This window comes from Monopterus albus, unplaced genomic scaffold (assembly GCF_001952655.1).
Source record: "Monopterus albus unplaced genomic scaffold, M_albus_1.0 scaffold535.1, whole genome shotgun sequence".
NCBI lineage: Eukaryota > Metazoa > Chordata > Actinopteri > Synbranchiformes > Synbranchidae > Monopterus > Monopterus albus.
The window spans coordinates 60630-76395 of NW_018128415.1; the positions used below are offsets into that span (position 1 = coordinate 60630).

The following is a 15766-nucleotide window of genomic DNA, read 5'->3' on the forward strand; positions in this document are numbered from 1 at the left end:
GGCGGATGGGAGAATGGAGTTTGGATGGGTGGGTAGGAGGATCAGGGAGTCCCTGATTTCCAGTGGTGGATCAGTAGTGTATTACATGGTGTGAAAGTAATTCACATTTTATGAAAACCAAGCACTGATGCATTCTTATATAACCTGAAACAAAAATTGTGACTTTTATAGATGTAATTTAAGGGTTAAATGATTGACAGTAAACTGTAGGTCTTATCAATATGTATGTATGCACTGCTAGTCTATTTTGAATCTTCACAGTTTCACAGATCAATCAAGGTTTGATAAACTGTTCCTGTTACTTTGTAATGATTTAACAAAAATGAAAAATGAAATTCACTATGGTTGAACATTATTTTCTGGTTTGGGTTGGGATTTGTAATCTGCACAGAAACAACCACCGTTATTATTATTATTTGTTAACTCTCACTGCCATAAGCAGCGTAGGCACTGTCCTTTTTTTTTATTCCTGGCTTTGTGTTCCCATCAAAATAAGGGAAAACGGCGGTACCTCTTGTGCACAAGTGTACTTACATTTATGGGAACTGGTGGACTGTTAGTGTCTGATGCACTGATTTATGATTATTTTCCTCATCTTATATTAGCTTAGGGAATGCAGGCGTCACGGGGTGTTGGCAGTTGACACTCCAACCCACCTTGCAGACCCACCCCTGCTCCCCTCCCATTTATAATGTCCCACATTCCTCTTACTTACATGAGGCGTTGCGTAGGCTGTAACTCATAATCTGTGCTTTACAATCTCTCTGCTTCTTTGCCCTTTCACAAACTCACCCCCATCCTCTTCTAATGAAAAAAAAAAACAGAAAAAGCCGGGAGCAGTTCAGCAGAGAACCTAAACGCACTATTTGTCCAAGTTGCGGACTCACAAACAGCTGCCTCACTGGCACGCTTTCCCCTTCTTGAAGTTAAATTTAGGTCTGGGTTTTATTTGTCTGTCATTCTGAGTCATGGCAGCTTCCCAGGGGACTCAAATTAAGAGAGTTAGCCAAAGTTCATCAGCAGGGGACATGATTCTGATGTGGCTGGCGATTACACAAAATGACAGCATAGCTAATCCTCTTTCTCCACAGTCTTCCTTTTAAAATAAGCGGGCCCAGACATGCTGAAGCAAGTCTAAAACGCTACCTAATCCGATGTGTTCTAATGATGTAGCCTAGTTGTTTAGGACAAGTCAAAGCTACCTCCAGGACACACTCTGTATGCCAGGTGAGCTGGGTGTGGAAGGAAGCAGCTTAAAAGTCCTTTGAGCAAAGTGACAGGCTTCTCAGCCTCAGGGGCATGATTTTCTTTTTGCCTGTGAGCAACTTTGTATAGTGCTTTGTTGTTTTTCCAGCCTTGGCCTATCAGATGAGTAAACTGAAAAGAAAAACGCCCCCTCGTGCCACACCTCTCAGCCCTGTTTGGGAGAGGAGACTTTTCAAGGTAGTATGACTGACTGAGGTAAACGCTGTCAAGAACAAGGTTAAGCTGGTAAAAACAGCATGTTTTAGTTCAAAATGTGCCATTGACACTGTTTAAAAGCAAAATCTTCAACACAAATAAAAATTGATAAAGGACTCTCTTATTTTAAAGTTTTTTTTTTTTTGTTTGTTTAACATATGCGGATCAAAACCGGATTTTGTCACACCACACCTAAACTCTGCCTTGAGTTGTTTGGCTAAGGCGCAGGACACATGTCAGTGTGAGCTACACAGTTTAGTTGAACTCATTCAGCCTTACCTCCAGTTTGACTGTGATGGATCAAGGTTGTTTTTTCTAGGAAATCAATGAGTTTCGTAATTTTGAAAAGAGCTTTTTGAAAGTCCTTTGTTCAAGGCTGGAAAACACAGGGATTCATGGAAGCTATGGTGACACCTTGGTCTCTCAAATGACTTCAAGCTGGTTCCAAAGTCACAGTTTGCATTTAGTTTTTAAAAGGGGACAAATTGGATCATTTCTGCTGGTTTGGTGTAGTGTTTAAGTACAACAAGTGTTCATGATGGTCACAGGCTTCATTTGCTTTTGCCTGGTTTCACTTCAGCTCTTGCATAAGAAGCAGAATCATCGAGACTCAGGAGAATCTCACATCTTAAATACCTCAAGTTCCTTTTAAGCGTTTCTTCTTTGGTTCATCTTTGGTTTTTTGGCAATAGAAATGCAGCTGTGAGTGTTGTGACCAATTGTGCAATGCAAGATTAGTAATTTCTGATGACTGGAAAAAACCAATATGCAAATAAATGTGTCTAATCATAAAGGTGTTGAACACAATAGCAAACCTCTCTAGAGCTGCAGTCAGTTCATTGATTGTAAGAAAATTAATCAGTAAATGTGTGGATTTGCTTCTTTTCTCTGTTGTATCTCACTGTCAACTAGTTTTAAATTGCTGGTGGACAAGACATCTGGGCGTTGGGAAATTGAGTATTTTTTACTATTCAGGCCGGCAGTCCACGTGTCAAAATGTCCTTGGGCAAGACACTGAACCCCCTCGTTGCACCCGATGGTTAGAGCCGTCGGTTGAGGTGGCGCCGCAGATGGCTGCCATCGGTTCTGTACCGGAAACAAATTCCTTGTGTGTAACACACTTGGCCAATAAAGGTGATTATAATTATCCTTATTTTTCAGACTAAACAGTTAACAGGTTCGTTGGGAAAATAACTGTGAGTTTTGCTGCTCTAAACCACTTAAAAATCATTTCTGTAATATGTCAGCATGGTAAAAGGGTAAAGGCTCTATTTCCTCAGGTAGTTGAACCCTCTCACCTCTTTATTCAGACTATCAAAGCTGATATTTTGGTCGACCACTCTGACATCTAACAAGGGTTTTTGTAAAGTTGCAAAGGGAAGGTGATGCAACAAAGCCAGCAAACAGTTGTGTAGAGGAAAAACGTATTTGAATATCAGAGGTTGTGATGCAAACAGGAAGTGCAAACCATACCTTAAGCTATATTTTCAACATGTCAAGTGCTCTAGGGAAGCTGCAGAAGAAAAGGAAGGCCTCTCAAGTGTACCTCATTGCACGCTGGGGGGCAGAGGTTTTCGGCAACTCGCCATGAAAAAAAGCACAAAAGAAAGGGGGTCATTTCTCCTTTTCCAAATGTAAAAATACTTCTAAGGATGGAATAAGCTTTATTTTCCTGGAAAACAAACCCCTTCACTCAGGATACTGGTAGTGCTTACCTATACAGGTGAATGGTGTTAAAAGTTACGGATTTCTGTTGTTCAGATGTGGCAGTTGTTCATTCAGTTCCTGTCGTAGCCAAAACATCTGTGAAGCCATTTTGTATGTATTGCTTTGGCTTGTGTGCTCTGAATAAAAAAAACCTCGTGATATTTTGCACATTGGATTATGCTCCTCAGATGCAGTGTCTTATTGTTGCGACACATTTCTGGATTGCATGGGCTGACTAGTAGCCCACAGATATCTGCCTCTGCTTGCTGACGCCAAAGACTGTGCAGGTTTTGCTAAGGCTTTCTGCCTGTCTTGATGTTTTTCTACAAAGCACTTCTCTTTGTTTCCCTCTGGGTTTGAGTGTCTTGGCCCATCACCAGCTCCCTGCAGATGGTGCTCATTCAGAATAGTGAAGGGCTTTGAAAGTTCCCAAATGTTAATAAAACCTGTTTCTGTTACTTTCAACCTAATTTGCTGTTTCTCAATCTAAATGTGTGTTTTCCTCTTTTGCTGATAGGAAATCACTTTGACAGAGAACAGCCAAGTGTTTGAGTCGTGGAAAAATCCACCTCCACCCGTTTTTATGGAGTATTACTTTTTCAATGTGACCAATCCAGAGGTGTTCTTGGCAGGTGGGAAGGCAGCTGTCAAACAGATGGGACCCTATACTTACAGGTAAGTCTGATTAGAAGACCTACAGTGATAGAAAAGGAAACTGGGCATTTCTTTATAAATTATTTATTTATTTATTTTTATATAAGATCGATTTAAGGACCTCGCAGCTGGTTCATCTAGAATCATTTTGTTAGTGAAATCAAAACAAAAGACATCTGGACTAACTGACTAATGTCCTTTTCACACCAGGGAATACAGGCCAAGGGAAAACATAACTTTCCTGGAGAACGGCACCAAGGTTTACGCCCTGAACCCCAGAACTTTTGTTTTTGTGCCTGAGAGGTCTGCTGGTGATCCCAAGGTCGATTATGTCACGACTGTTAACATCCCATTTGTGGTAAGAGCAGCTGATTCATCTAGAATCATTTTGTTAGTGAAATCAAAACAAAAGACATCTGGACTAACTGACTAATGTCCTTTTCACACCAGGGAATACAGGCCAAGGGAAAACATAACTTTCCTGGAGAACGGCACCAAGGTTTACGCCCTGAACCCCAGAACTTTTGTTTTTGTGCCTGAGAGGTCTGCTGGTGATCCCAAGGTCGATTATGTCACGACTGTTAACATCCCATTTGTGGTAAGACATGGCGTGTGTATGGGGAAGCAACCTGCAGCAACCAGTTAATCATAACTGGCATGTGCTTTTATTTTATCTCACATCCACTGTATTTCCCCTAACACACTCTAAGCCATTGTCCTTTATAGTTTTTCTTGAATATACAAATTTCTGGCATGCCAAACATACCAAGATTTTCTTAAGTAAGTATTACAAACGGAAATTGAATTGTGTGACGGGAGCTTTCTCAGCCTTCCATTATGTTTGTTCCTCAGGCGGTGATGAACGAGCTTAACTCCTACTCCTTCTTCATGCGACCTCTTGTGTCCATATATTTGAAAAGCCAGGGTATTGAAGTGTTCATGAACCGTACTGTCCATGAGATTTTGTGGGGCTTCAAAGATCCTCTTCTCACAAAAGTCCACTCCATGAAGCCTGACGTGGATGAATATTTTGGGTTTATGTGGAAGGTAAGCTTAACTCTCCCTGGTGTTCCAGAGGCAAGCCTGATGTAATTTTAGTGTAAAAACTCTTAAGAAAGCTTTTGCATGTTGGTTACTAAAACAACAGACAAGAGGAAGCCAGTGGTAATGTCACAAAAGAGATGTGAAATTGGTCACATGTTGATTTGAGATGACATTACTTCCTGTCTGTGGTGCGACATTTGCAACACCAGCCATGTGTTGCTGAGTAACAGGACTAAAACAATCAATCAGCAGAAAATTAATCATCAGCTATTGTGGTAACTGACCAATCACTTCAGCCATTTGTAAGAAAAATGCTGAGGATTCACAGCTTCTAGCCCCAAATGTTAGAATTTGATACCTTCCTTTGTCATATGATATTAAACTGAATCTGTTGGTATGTGGACTTCCACTGAAAACCAAGTAATTTGAGAATATCAATATGTCTGTCGGTCTCTCTAAGGTCAAGACCATATGTGAAAACACCCACCAGTTCTAGGTTTTTGTCAATCAATTACTGATGCCTTACTCTGTAGGAGTCTGGTTACAGTATAATACTAAGCGTGTTGATGACAAATACAAAGCGGTGTTTCTTTCACTGTTCCCAGGGTCCTTTGTCAACAGACAAACACTGTTTCTAACTTGGTGCCGCTCTCCTGTATCCTCAACAGTTGTTGGTCACAACAGCTTTGTCTGAACCTTGTGTCTCATCTTGTATTCCACAGAAAAATGGCACCCATGAAGGAGAGTTTGTCTTCCACACTGGCAAGGACAATTACTTGGATTATGGCAAGGTAGACACGTGGAATGGCCTGAGGTAAAGACTTGTATCAGGCAGTGTCGATGCAGAAAAACAGAATTGCCGCCCTTTTTTTTTATTGCTTTCCTTAATGACAGGAAAACTTGTCAGCACATGGCTCCTGCTTCATCCCAATCATTATACTTACTTTTACTTTGTTACCCAACCTGTATCTCAAAGTCCAGAGGAAAAGCCTTTGCTTCATGGCTTTGGGTAGAGCACAATTGCAACATGACTGTTTGTACAACCAGTTTCGCACTTTGAATGCTACTATCATGTGTCGGTAGACTCCGATACAGGTGTTCAGATCCTTTACTAAAGTACAAGCGTCACTACAAAAGCGTAAAAATACTCATTACAAGTAAAAATCATGCATTTAAAATTTTACTAAACTAAAAACATTCTGCAGAAAAATGGCCTTTGTGACTGATATACTTTATATGTTACAATGCAGCATTAATATATCCTTTGTCTTTACACCTCTATAGGCAGATGTCGTGGTGGTCTTCCAACCAGAGCAACATGATCAACGGTACAGATGGTGCAGTCTTCCACCCTCTGATAAACAGGAATGAGTTGCTCTACATCTTTGCTGCTGATCTCTGCAGGTATGGACCTGTGCTTTTTTTGGTTATAAATTTGTTTATAGTCAAAGAATTGCAGCAGGGCGAGGGACTGTAACGTCCAGTAAAGCTTTTCTAAGGAATGACAGCTGAGTTATAGACAAAATGCTTACACATCCATTGATAATGACCTGGGTTGTGGTTATTACAACTTCTGATAAGACTGGCAGTGAAGTCAAAATGCACGTGGGAGGACAGCCTTGACCTGGACACACCTAGGAATCTCTAAGAAATCATTATATGGGAAGTGATCATGTTGTGCCTTTTGTGGTCCTAACTACAAGATGATAAAAGATGTGATCTTCTTCGTGATAGGTCTTTTTTAGGTGTCAGTTTTTAAGCAGTTTTCTTTCCCCAGGTCTGTTCATTTAGCCTATGTAGAAGACGTGGAGGTGAAAGGCATTCAGGCTTACCGCTTCACCCCCCCTAAAGACGTCCTCATGAACCCCAAAGACAACCCCGCTAACGAAGGCTTCTGTGTGCCACGTGGAGACTGTCTCGGCACTGGGGTGCTTAAAGTCAGCGTTTGTCGAGAAGGTAGGAGCACCACCCCGTTCCACCCTCTTACCCTATTACCACAGAGCCTGACCCAGTTACCCACCTCTACCCACTTCCCTTTGACTCCAAATCCATGACACAATTTTCCTCCTGTATCTAGAGCCCAAAATGTCCTTTCAGTCTGGACATTCTCACAGTTGGAGCATGCCAAATTTTACTCAATACACGGTTCAATGATTAACTGTGCTGACTGTGTGTGGTGGCTACTGAAGTATTTTATGCTGGTCTTTGAGTAGAGTGTGATAGTTCTGATAAAGCAATCTCCACTAGGCCTGACACATGAAGCCACTATAAGATATGCTATTGTAACTGTAGGAATCTGCTGTTAGTATAATTTACATGCAGTTTTTTTTTTATTACTTCACTATCCATTTCCAACACAATCTTCTACACAAAGTATATACTGTCAAAAATAATACACATTCCATGATCAGGAGAGAATTTTTATATTACTTGACCTTTCTCAAAAGAAATAAAACAAATGGTCTATCACATACGAAAATGAAACTGATACCTTGGCTTTTTGAAATGTCCTCTTTTGAATTTGTGCATTTGATGCAAAACAGAATATACAATACACTTAACTCCATTCAGAGGTTTTATTATAAGCTTCAAACCACATGAGATGTCCTATTAAAAGGAAAGGGAAGAGCCGGATGTTGGGTGCTGCAGAAGAAGTACCCTTGTGTTTGTTGTGTCAGATTATCATTATTCAGTCCTAATACAGCCTGGAACACATGTTCATCAGCTGTCTCCTGCACCATATCAATCACAGACATACCTGCAAATCTTCTTACAAAAAAACAGATAATGGTTTATTTCATGTTGCGTTTCTCCTTTTTAGACCCTTGTTTGTACTCTGAGTCATCAGATACTAGCGTTGATTGACCTATATTCATCTTATTTGCTTCCGTCAAGGTGCTCCCATTGTGGTATCTTTCCCACACTTTTATCAAGCGGACCCTAAGTACATCAATGCTATTGAAGGACTCAACCCCAACAAGGAAGAACACGAGACCTATGTCGACCTCCAACCGGTACAACTAATATTAAATATTCCAACAGATTGGATCTGTGTTGAATCTTGATCTGTTGGTTTATGGTGGTCTTATCAAAGTGAAAGTTGTTGTTGTGATCATGATTTGTAGTAATGGCTCTGTTTTCCTTTAACATTTTAAGCTTATCAAAAAAACAAAAAATACAGTAGAATCTTATTTGCAAAGAGAATACTTTGTAAATGTTATTTTTATATTACCCATGCTTAACTCAGTTGCTCCTTTGTTTTTTTTTTTTTTTTTTGCTATTGAGGGAGTTTTTCTTAAAGAAAACTTTATCTTGGAGCAGTAGTTTTTTTTTCCAATGTGTGAGAATTATAGGAAAAAACAAGAAACAAAGTCTCTGTGCTACAGATGTCTAGATTCACCAAAACTTTTTACTTTGTCTAAAAATATATTTTTCCTCTCCTTGCAGACCATAGGAACTCCCATTCGTGCCTGCAGGCGAGCCCAGCTCAATATCATTCTGAAGAGAGTTAAAGGCTTCCCGTAAGTCAAACTTTGTTGAACTCTGACCCAGTCTGCTGTTGCCACGTTCTGTCCCCATTCCGGCCACATGTAGAGCCAGATGTTCTCACTGACTTCTTGTCTCTCTCTCTTTTGTTCTGCCTTGTAGCAACACCAGACACATCAATGAGACCATTTTCCCCATCATGTTTGTCAATGAGGTGAGGATCTTCCCGTTTTAGCACAATCTGTATAAAAATCTATTCTGAAAACCGCAACCGTCAGTCAGTACTTTTGTCTTTCTCAACCCCAGACAGCGACTATTGATGATGACTCAGCAGCCCAGTTGAGGACACTGCTCCTAATCCTGACTCTTGCATCAAACTTCCCCATGTTCATAATAGGCATGGGCATCATCCTGCTGCTGGTGCTCATTGTCTTGTTCTGCCGAAACCGCCAGAAGAAGGTAGGAACCGCCCTGTTGCTGTGGACTAAACTGTAGTATTAATCCACATACTGTAGTTTCCGTGGAATGAAAAGTGTGTGCTACCCACTGACATTAGCTCACCATGCCAATGAGGCCTAGACTGATTATAGACACTGTAGTTGTTGAAGTTCTGACTGGATTTTCACACGGTTGACTGTTTCCTCTATTAACATCACCAACCTGCAGCAGGTTTAACCCCCGAGCATATTAACAAATTGCACAACTCCTGCACAGCAAAACCAGCATGGCCAGTTTTCCACAATTTTGAATCAAATTGTTTTTTTTTCTTACTAACTGTTTATAACAGTCAGTGCATCTTTGATGAAATGACTAATCTGTGTATTCAGGAAGAAAGCATCTTAGTTCCCTTTGTGGCTAATAACTAGCTTAACACTACAGAGTACTAGAGTTCACTGACCTAGAATAGCCTGAAAATGATGTAGCACGTTCTCCTTTTATCTCTAGTATTGCAGGATTGCTGATTTGAACCCTGGCCTCATCAAATTCAGATTATTGTACTTCAGGTTATTCACTGTCCAGAGAGTGGCCTGCAACATACACTTTAAAGGATTAGTTTAATATTTTGGGAATGATTTGCTCTTTGCTGCAAGTTAGCAGAGAAGATGATACCACTCTTTTGCCCGAAACTACAGTGGTTAAATATGAAGCTACAACAGTTAGTGTAGCTTAGCTGAGATACTGGAAATGGGAAAACCAAAATCTGACAAAGCCAGCACCAAAATTTTTTTGTTTAATCTATACAAAAACCAAACTGTAAAAAGAAGATAAAAGCTCTTTCCTTATTTCCAGTCCTTATGTTACACTAAGCCAACTACTATATAGCTACATATGAACAACACGGATAAAGTGATCTCATTCTTCTCATCCAGCTCTGCAACAAAGAAAATAAGCTTTGCCAAAGTGTCAAACTTTTCCTTGATGCAGCAAGGTTTAGAACTTTATCTTAGCATTGAGAGAATGTTGCTTAATTGCAATGTGAAGTGTTGTATTAACCATGTTCTAATTTTTATTTTCTGTAACCCCCCTTTTCCTTTTCTGTTTTTAGAATGAAGTAAAACGTATTGATTTTACTGCAGCTTTTCATTCTTTTACTGTAAGTCTTCATTTTTGCCTTGTTTTCTGCTCTCTTTTTAATTTGTTATACATAATCTCTTATTACCATTTTTAATTGTCTTATGGGACATTTGAGTTCTCGCCTCAGAGTGTAATTGATTTCTTTGCTTTTAAGTTTGTTTTTTTATGGTGGTTTTTGTTATAACTGGTGCATATATTGGTTGTAGTGGTTTATTGTGAACATTTCAGTCAGAATATTTAATCCCATTTTAATATTGGTATAAAAGAACATTTGGACATCTTGCCAATTTGATAGTTTGTTCTAACACCTTCTGTCCTCATGGCTCTTCCTATCCAGACGGCAAAAGATGACACGGCCTACACTCAGGTCAGCGACAAACCCGACGAGCCATCAGAAACATCAGCCAGCCAGCCAGTGAGAAATGGCTCTTATATTGCCATGTCTCCAGTGGAGGCCCAAAAGTGTTGATCGACGATCCCCTCTGCAAGTGTGGAGCTCAGGAAGGGGGCTGAGGGAGCAGTACCATGGTGTTACGTTACCACGGTTGGGGGTTTGCCCACTCATTTTCACTTATTTTGGGGGGTGGGGAGGATATGGATAGGGGTGGGACACAAACTCCAGCAAATGTTTAGTCAACAAAGACCTTGCTCCTCTCACTGAGCCCTCTTATGACTGTCTGTCCTCCTCTACTCTACCTGCTGAGCATGGCCCTCACTGCCCTACTGCAATACAACAGACTCCCACACTTCTGTTCCTCTTTCCTGTCCTTGTCAGCCCTAAAGATGAACAGACTCTGGTTGGGCTTGGCCGGGACAAGCCTTTTCCATAATTCTTCTGAGGGAACACAGTCGCATAGGTGTCGGTGCTACACACAGATGCATGATCTTCAGAGCACACTCTGCAGACTAATTAGGCTTAAAGAGTGTTTAGTATTCACCTGAACAACAGGGCGTGTTGCTAGTCATATTCTTTCTCATTGCTCTCCATCAGTGTTGCCTGAGGCGAAAGTCTCAAACTAACAGATTAAAAAGACAAGAAGGCTCCTGTAAACTGAATCTTTATGACAAAACTCTGAGCTCCTGGGCTCAGAGAATGAAATGGTTTTGTTATCAAAGCTGAATTTATCATATCTTTTTGTAAAAAAAAAAACAAAAAACAAAGAACTAATAAGACAGAAGAAAAAACACACTGAGCCAAACTATTTATAGCATTTTTCCTTTTTCCTGAGAAGAATTGGTGTACCCATACAAACAACACTTGCATTGACAGTTAGGGAAAGTGTGCAGATCTTTTATGTAACACTTCGATGTCTTGTTTTCCTGGACAATAGACAACTATTTTTCTTGATGCAAACATGGTGTAGTGTGGCACCTGGAATACTTACGATTTTGAGCTGCTTTTCTTTCATTGTCTTTGCCAGTATCATCCTGTTTCCAGAAAACTAGTTACAAACGGACGCGTTGAGAAACCTCAACTACACTTCAGTGTCCTCTTTAGATAAGGTGATGAACAGCTAACTGTGAAATTGTTAGGATGGCCAACCTTGGCTTGATAAAATTGCACATTTAGATGTCGTCACACATTTAAAAAAGGGGAAAAAACACCCACCATACTTACAAGGGGGTGCTTGAACCTGCTTTCTGCCTTACAATGGTTCAGTATGTTCTTTATGTTGATAACGCTGTTCAAATAAGCTGGAAATCTCTTTTGTTGTTATTGTGTGTATATATGTAAAGAGGAAATGCTGAGATACCTCTGACCAAATCCAGCAAGCAGTCCTCTGAGGCGTGCTGAAAGACACTAACTTTGCTCTGGTGTTGACCGCTTCTGCACATCTACACTGTTACTTATTTGAGAAAGCACAATATGGATTGCTAAAACCAGTCCTCACACAAGGTTACCAGATGTTCTTTGTCCTGTTATACATTTACAGCTGATCTCGCAAAGACACTGTCAAGTGGCATGATAATTGAAAAAGTGGAATCATTGGGTGTTGAGGCCCTGTGCAGTCACTCGGTTTGCTAAGGAGCTGTAGGAATTCAGAGAAATGCAACTCACAGCGCTTGAATAACTGTTTGTCTTACATTTCATAGTGTTTTCTCCTTTCTGTCCGCCACATTTGTTTTGTCACATCAAGTTTATTGGTTGTCACCAAAGGAAGTGAATTTAAGGCCATAATATTTTCAATGTGGAACATTACCTGCACTTTGCCTGGAAATTGTGTCCTGTATTTCATGCATTTTCTTTTCTTTTTTTTGTGTCCTGGACATTTAGATGCAGGTGGTCCTCACACTGAGTACATTTCAACAGTTTGTCCTGGCTAGTATTGATTAATAAGGATGTCGTTGTAGATGGACAACAGTCATCATTGCCTCTGTGATACTTGTTTTTAGTACATGGAGTATCTTCTTTTAATATACTTGTCTGTTTGTTATCACTGCTGCTAAAAAAAATGCTATAATCTATGGATTTGTATTTGTATATGTTTTTTTTCTACCATAATGTTTGTATTCGATTTTAGGTTCATACACAGAAGCCTTTTAATTTTCCCAAAGTCTTAAATCTTGAAGGCTTTTTGTGTTTCCAAATTCTTGATACCAGAACACAAGACAAAAGGCCAAATTTTGCTGTCAGTAATGGGAATTAGAAGTTACTGTTATTATTAGCAACATTTTTGTAATGTAACCACATTTGACCACTCATTCCTCTGTTAGGAGACAAACTGACCATATCACATGTGTTGCTGGGGTTTATTTTTGGGTTAGTAAACTTGGTAGTTGTCTATAAATGTCCAGAAAGGAGAAGCCCCCTCAGGATGATCTAAAGGTGCTGTCAGAAGTCTGATTCTTGGTTTAATGTCACTGTGGGGGAGAGTGCTTTAACGAAACAGTTTGACACTTTAGGAAATGTGGTTATTTGCCTTCTTGTTATATTCCTCTTTGTCTGCTCAGCATGAACCCACAGTGTAGAGACGGCTACCTTAGCTTAGCACAAAAACTGTAACTGGGGAAATACCCAGCCTGGTGCTGTTCAAAGGTAACAAAATATACAACCGCTTATGTGCCAGAGTATTTCTCGATTACAGGAAGTTACTGCATCAGGAAATAATTTGGTAGGTGAATTTTTAAATCCATGGACAGAGCTTGGCTAGCTGTTTTCCTCTGTTTAGTCTTTATGCTAAGCTAGGCTAACATGCTACTAGTTGTACACTAATGAACAGATATAAGGGTGATGTCAATCATTTGCACCCCAAATGTCGAGCTGTTCCTTTAAAGTAAAATCAAGTCACTTAAGGCCTTTCTGTTTTACCTATCTGCGTAAAACTACCGCCTTTTTGCAAGCTGAAGCCGTTACCCACCTTTTAAAAGTCTTGACTTGAACCTGAACAACCTTAATCCTGAGAGTTGTGTGTGTTACTTGTACAGTTCAAACACACATAATGCCATCATGCCACCACCTGTCTGGCCTTTTGAGTCCAGTCCTTTAAACCCACTTGGCTTGTCCCTGCTTAACCAAAGATGATCCACATAGATCTGCTCCAGCACTGTTTACTCTCCTGTGCGATAACAGCTGTGCCACAAAACCACCTCCCTTTTTTTTTTTTTTTTTTTTTTGCGTGTGTAAACAATAGTTCCACTACTTATGTAAAGCATTTGCAACAATGTTGTGTGAGCATGTGTGTATGTACCTTTTTACAACTAGGCAAAACATAATAATTTTGAGTTGGTATTTCGATAGGTTTTTCAGCCAAATGCAAGTGCAAACAAGTAGTCAATGCTCTTTTTGAGCAGGTAAAAAATCTCAGTATTAAGACCTAGCAATACAGAGTTGTGTAAACTAAAGAGTGGATGTTTTGTAAGGGGCCACACAATATTTGTCTTTTTTTCCCTTAGTTTTTATTTTTGTTAGTTATACATTTTCCTTTTACTGTAGTATGATTCATTTTGTAACTTCTTTTTTTGATCATTTCATTTTTTTCACACTGAAAAAACAAAAGTGTAATGGGTTAGTGGAAAAAAAACATTGTATATGAATGGTTTTAAAATTTGGGTGTTTGTGTTGAATAAGTATGAGATCTTGAGTCAAAATGTCTTTGTAGAGCCAAATACACTATTTCTGACAAACTGGAGTGATTTACTGGAAGGCTGATTATCTTAATGACTGAGTAAAGTAAAGCATTGATGCTGTGTAGATGAATGAAGCCCTCCTTCAGGGATGAGCACTAGTGCCATACTATCCGTGTATTTTATTTTCCTTAATTTTCTCTTTGGACTTTGGAAAAAAATGCATCTCCCCATTTTGATGTTCTGAAATCACTAACAGACATTTCTTGCTCGGACTAATTTGTTTTGCTGCTGAAAATGACAATCCCCCTTGTCATGTTAGGTGCAAAATGATTTCAAACACCCCTTTTTAGTTTTGATAATTTACACTGCACAGATGTTTCTACTGTGCTTTTGTAAACATTTCTAGTGTATTTGCAAAAAATAAAAGTTGCAATCAAATGCAATGTTCACACTGTTGTCTGCTGTCTTCTTTTACTAAAAGCCTGCCTTCTGGGAAAGATATTAAATTAAATTTGTCTCAATAAAACTGCTGATCCAAAAGAACCTCTAGGACTAAACTATAATGAAAACATTTAGCTAATTAATTGTTCTTCTGACGGCAAATCGAATCAATTTGACTTAGTTTTCAAGCTAAAATGCCAGTTTTGCTTGTTCCCAATGTCGGGATCTTTTTCTGTTTTAATTTAATTAATGGCAAATTGAAAATATTGAGGTTTTAATTTGTAGATCAGACAAAACAAGATATTTATAACACTTCAAAGACCAAATAACTAATTGAATAATCAAAAAAATATTCCGCAGATTGTAATATAAACGGACTGGTCCAGTCCACTGTGAGTGACACTGAGACCCCGACCACCGGGGGGCAGTATTGAGTAAATTTCTACTTTGTTTGCCAATCTCGTCAAAGTGTGACGCACAGCGGTGTCCCGGATGTTTGTGGGAGATGCGTCCGGGACTGACTGACTTCGCTAGTGCCGGGAAGCTCGATGCTTATGATTACCCGGCATACGTACTGGTTACTAGTTAACAAGAATCGAGCCTTTCGGTATCCAGTACATGCTTTTAACACTATTTATGGTTGAAATGCCAAAATTTATTTAGCTGGTAGTTAGGTTGGCATCATATAAAAGGCGAGTTGACAGGAGAATGTGAAAGCCTTTGCCACTGTCGGATTTTATCGTGCATCATATGGATATTTTCTGGTGTCAGTATGTACCAGCATAAGTTAAAATCAATTCGAACCAGCTAAACATACTAGTCTATATTTAGGGATTCGTTAAACTTGGAGCAGCATTAGTCTTCTACGCTTTTTACATATTGTGGCGCTCCGCTGGTTCGGATGAGCGGAGCTGGTCTGACCCTATCCTGTACTGTGACATCTAACTATCCAGCTGTGCGCTGGCACCTAGGCTGATAATGAGGAGAACACCTTCTCTGTCTTTTCTTGGATTTTATTGAACAGAATAGAGAATGCAAAATGAAACGGCTATATACCTGGCACCGTGTGCTCACAGGAAAAATGAAAAACAAAAGGGAAAGCAGTAGCAACACTTTCTCAGGACATCCCATGTTCCGCGCCAACTGGACGCACACGCCCACCTGTTACCCTTCTTATACCCTCACACACCTGTCCCTCCCCAAACCCCACATTGGACAGAACAGCACAGCATTCCCAGAAAATAGCAGCAACCAATACAAACACACAGCTTGGGAATTAAGGCTGCACCCACTCAACAGAGAACAGAGCATGAACACCAGCGGCTGGGGA

The 15766-nt window shown here is 39.9% G+C and overlaps 1 protein-coding gene across 4 annotated transcripts in view; it reads left to right on the plus strand.

Annotated features, from left to right (window-relative positions):
* The window catches only part of scarb2a (scavenger receptor class B, member 2a), a 12943-nt gene extending 1867 nt beyond the window's left edge, over window positions 1–11076 (plus strand). For 3 of the 4 annotated variants that reach the window (XM_020588382.1, XM_020588381.1, XM_020588380.1), the window contains 12 exons: window positions 3686–3843; window positions 4033–4180; window positions 4675–4869; window positions 5589–5680; window positions 6151–6270; window positions 6644–6822; window positions 7762–7880; window positions 8314–8387; window positions 8515–8566; window positions 8659–8811; window positions 9899–9946; window positions 10265–11076. In XM_020588382.1, coding sequence (XP_020444038.1) covers window positions 3686–3843; window positions 4033–4180; window positions 4675–4869; window positions 5589–5680; window positions 6151–6270; window positions 6644–6822; window positions 7762–7880; window positions 8314–8387; window positions 8515–8566; window positions 8659–8811; window positions 9899–9946; window positions 10265–10396 — 1470 coding nt within the window. In that variant the 3' untranslated portion in view covers window positions 10397–11076. The remainder of the gene's footprint in view (window positions 1–3685; window positions 3844–4032; window positions 4181–4674; window positions 4870–5588; window positions 5681–6150; window positions 6271–6643; window positions 6823–7761; window positions 7881–8313; window positions 8388–8514; window positions 8567–8658; window positions 8812–9898; window positions 9947–10264) is intronic. The other variant, XM_020588383.1, reaches the window with a different exon arrangement.
* The last annotated feature ends 4690 nt before the right edge of the window (window positions 11077–15766 follow it).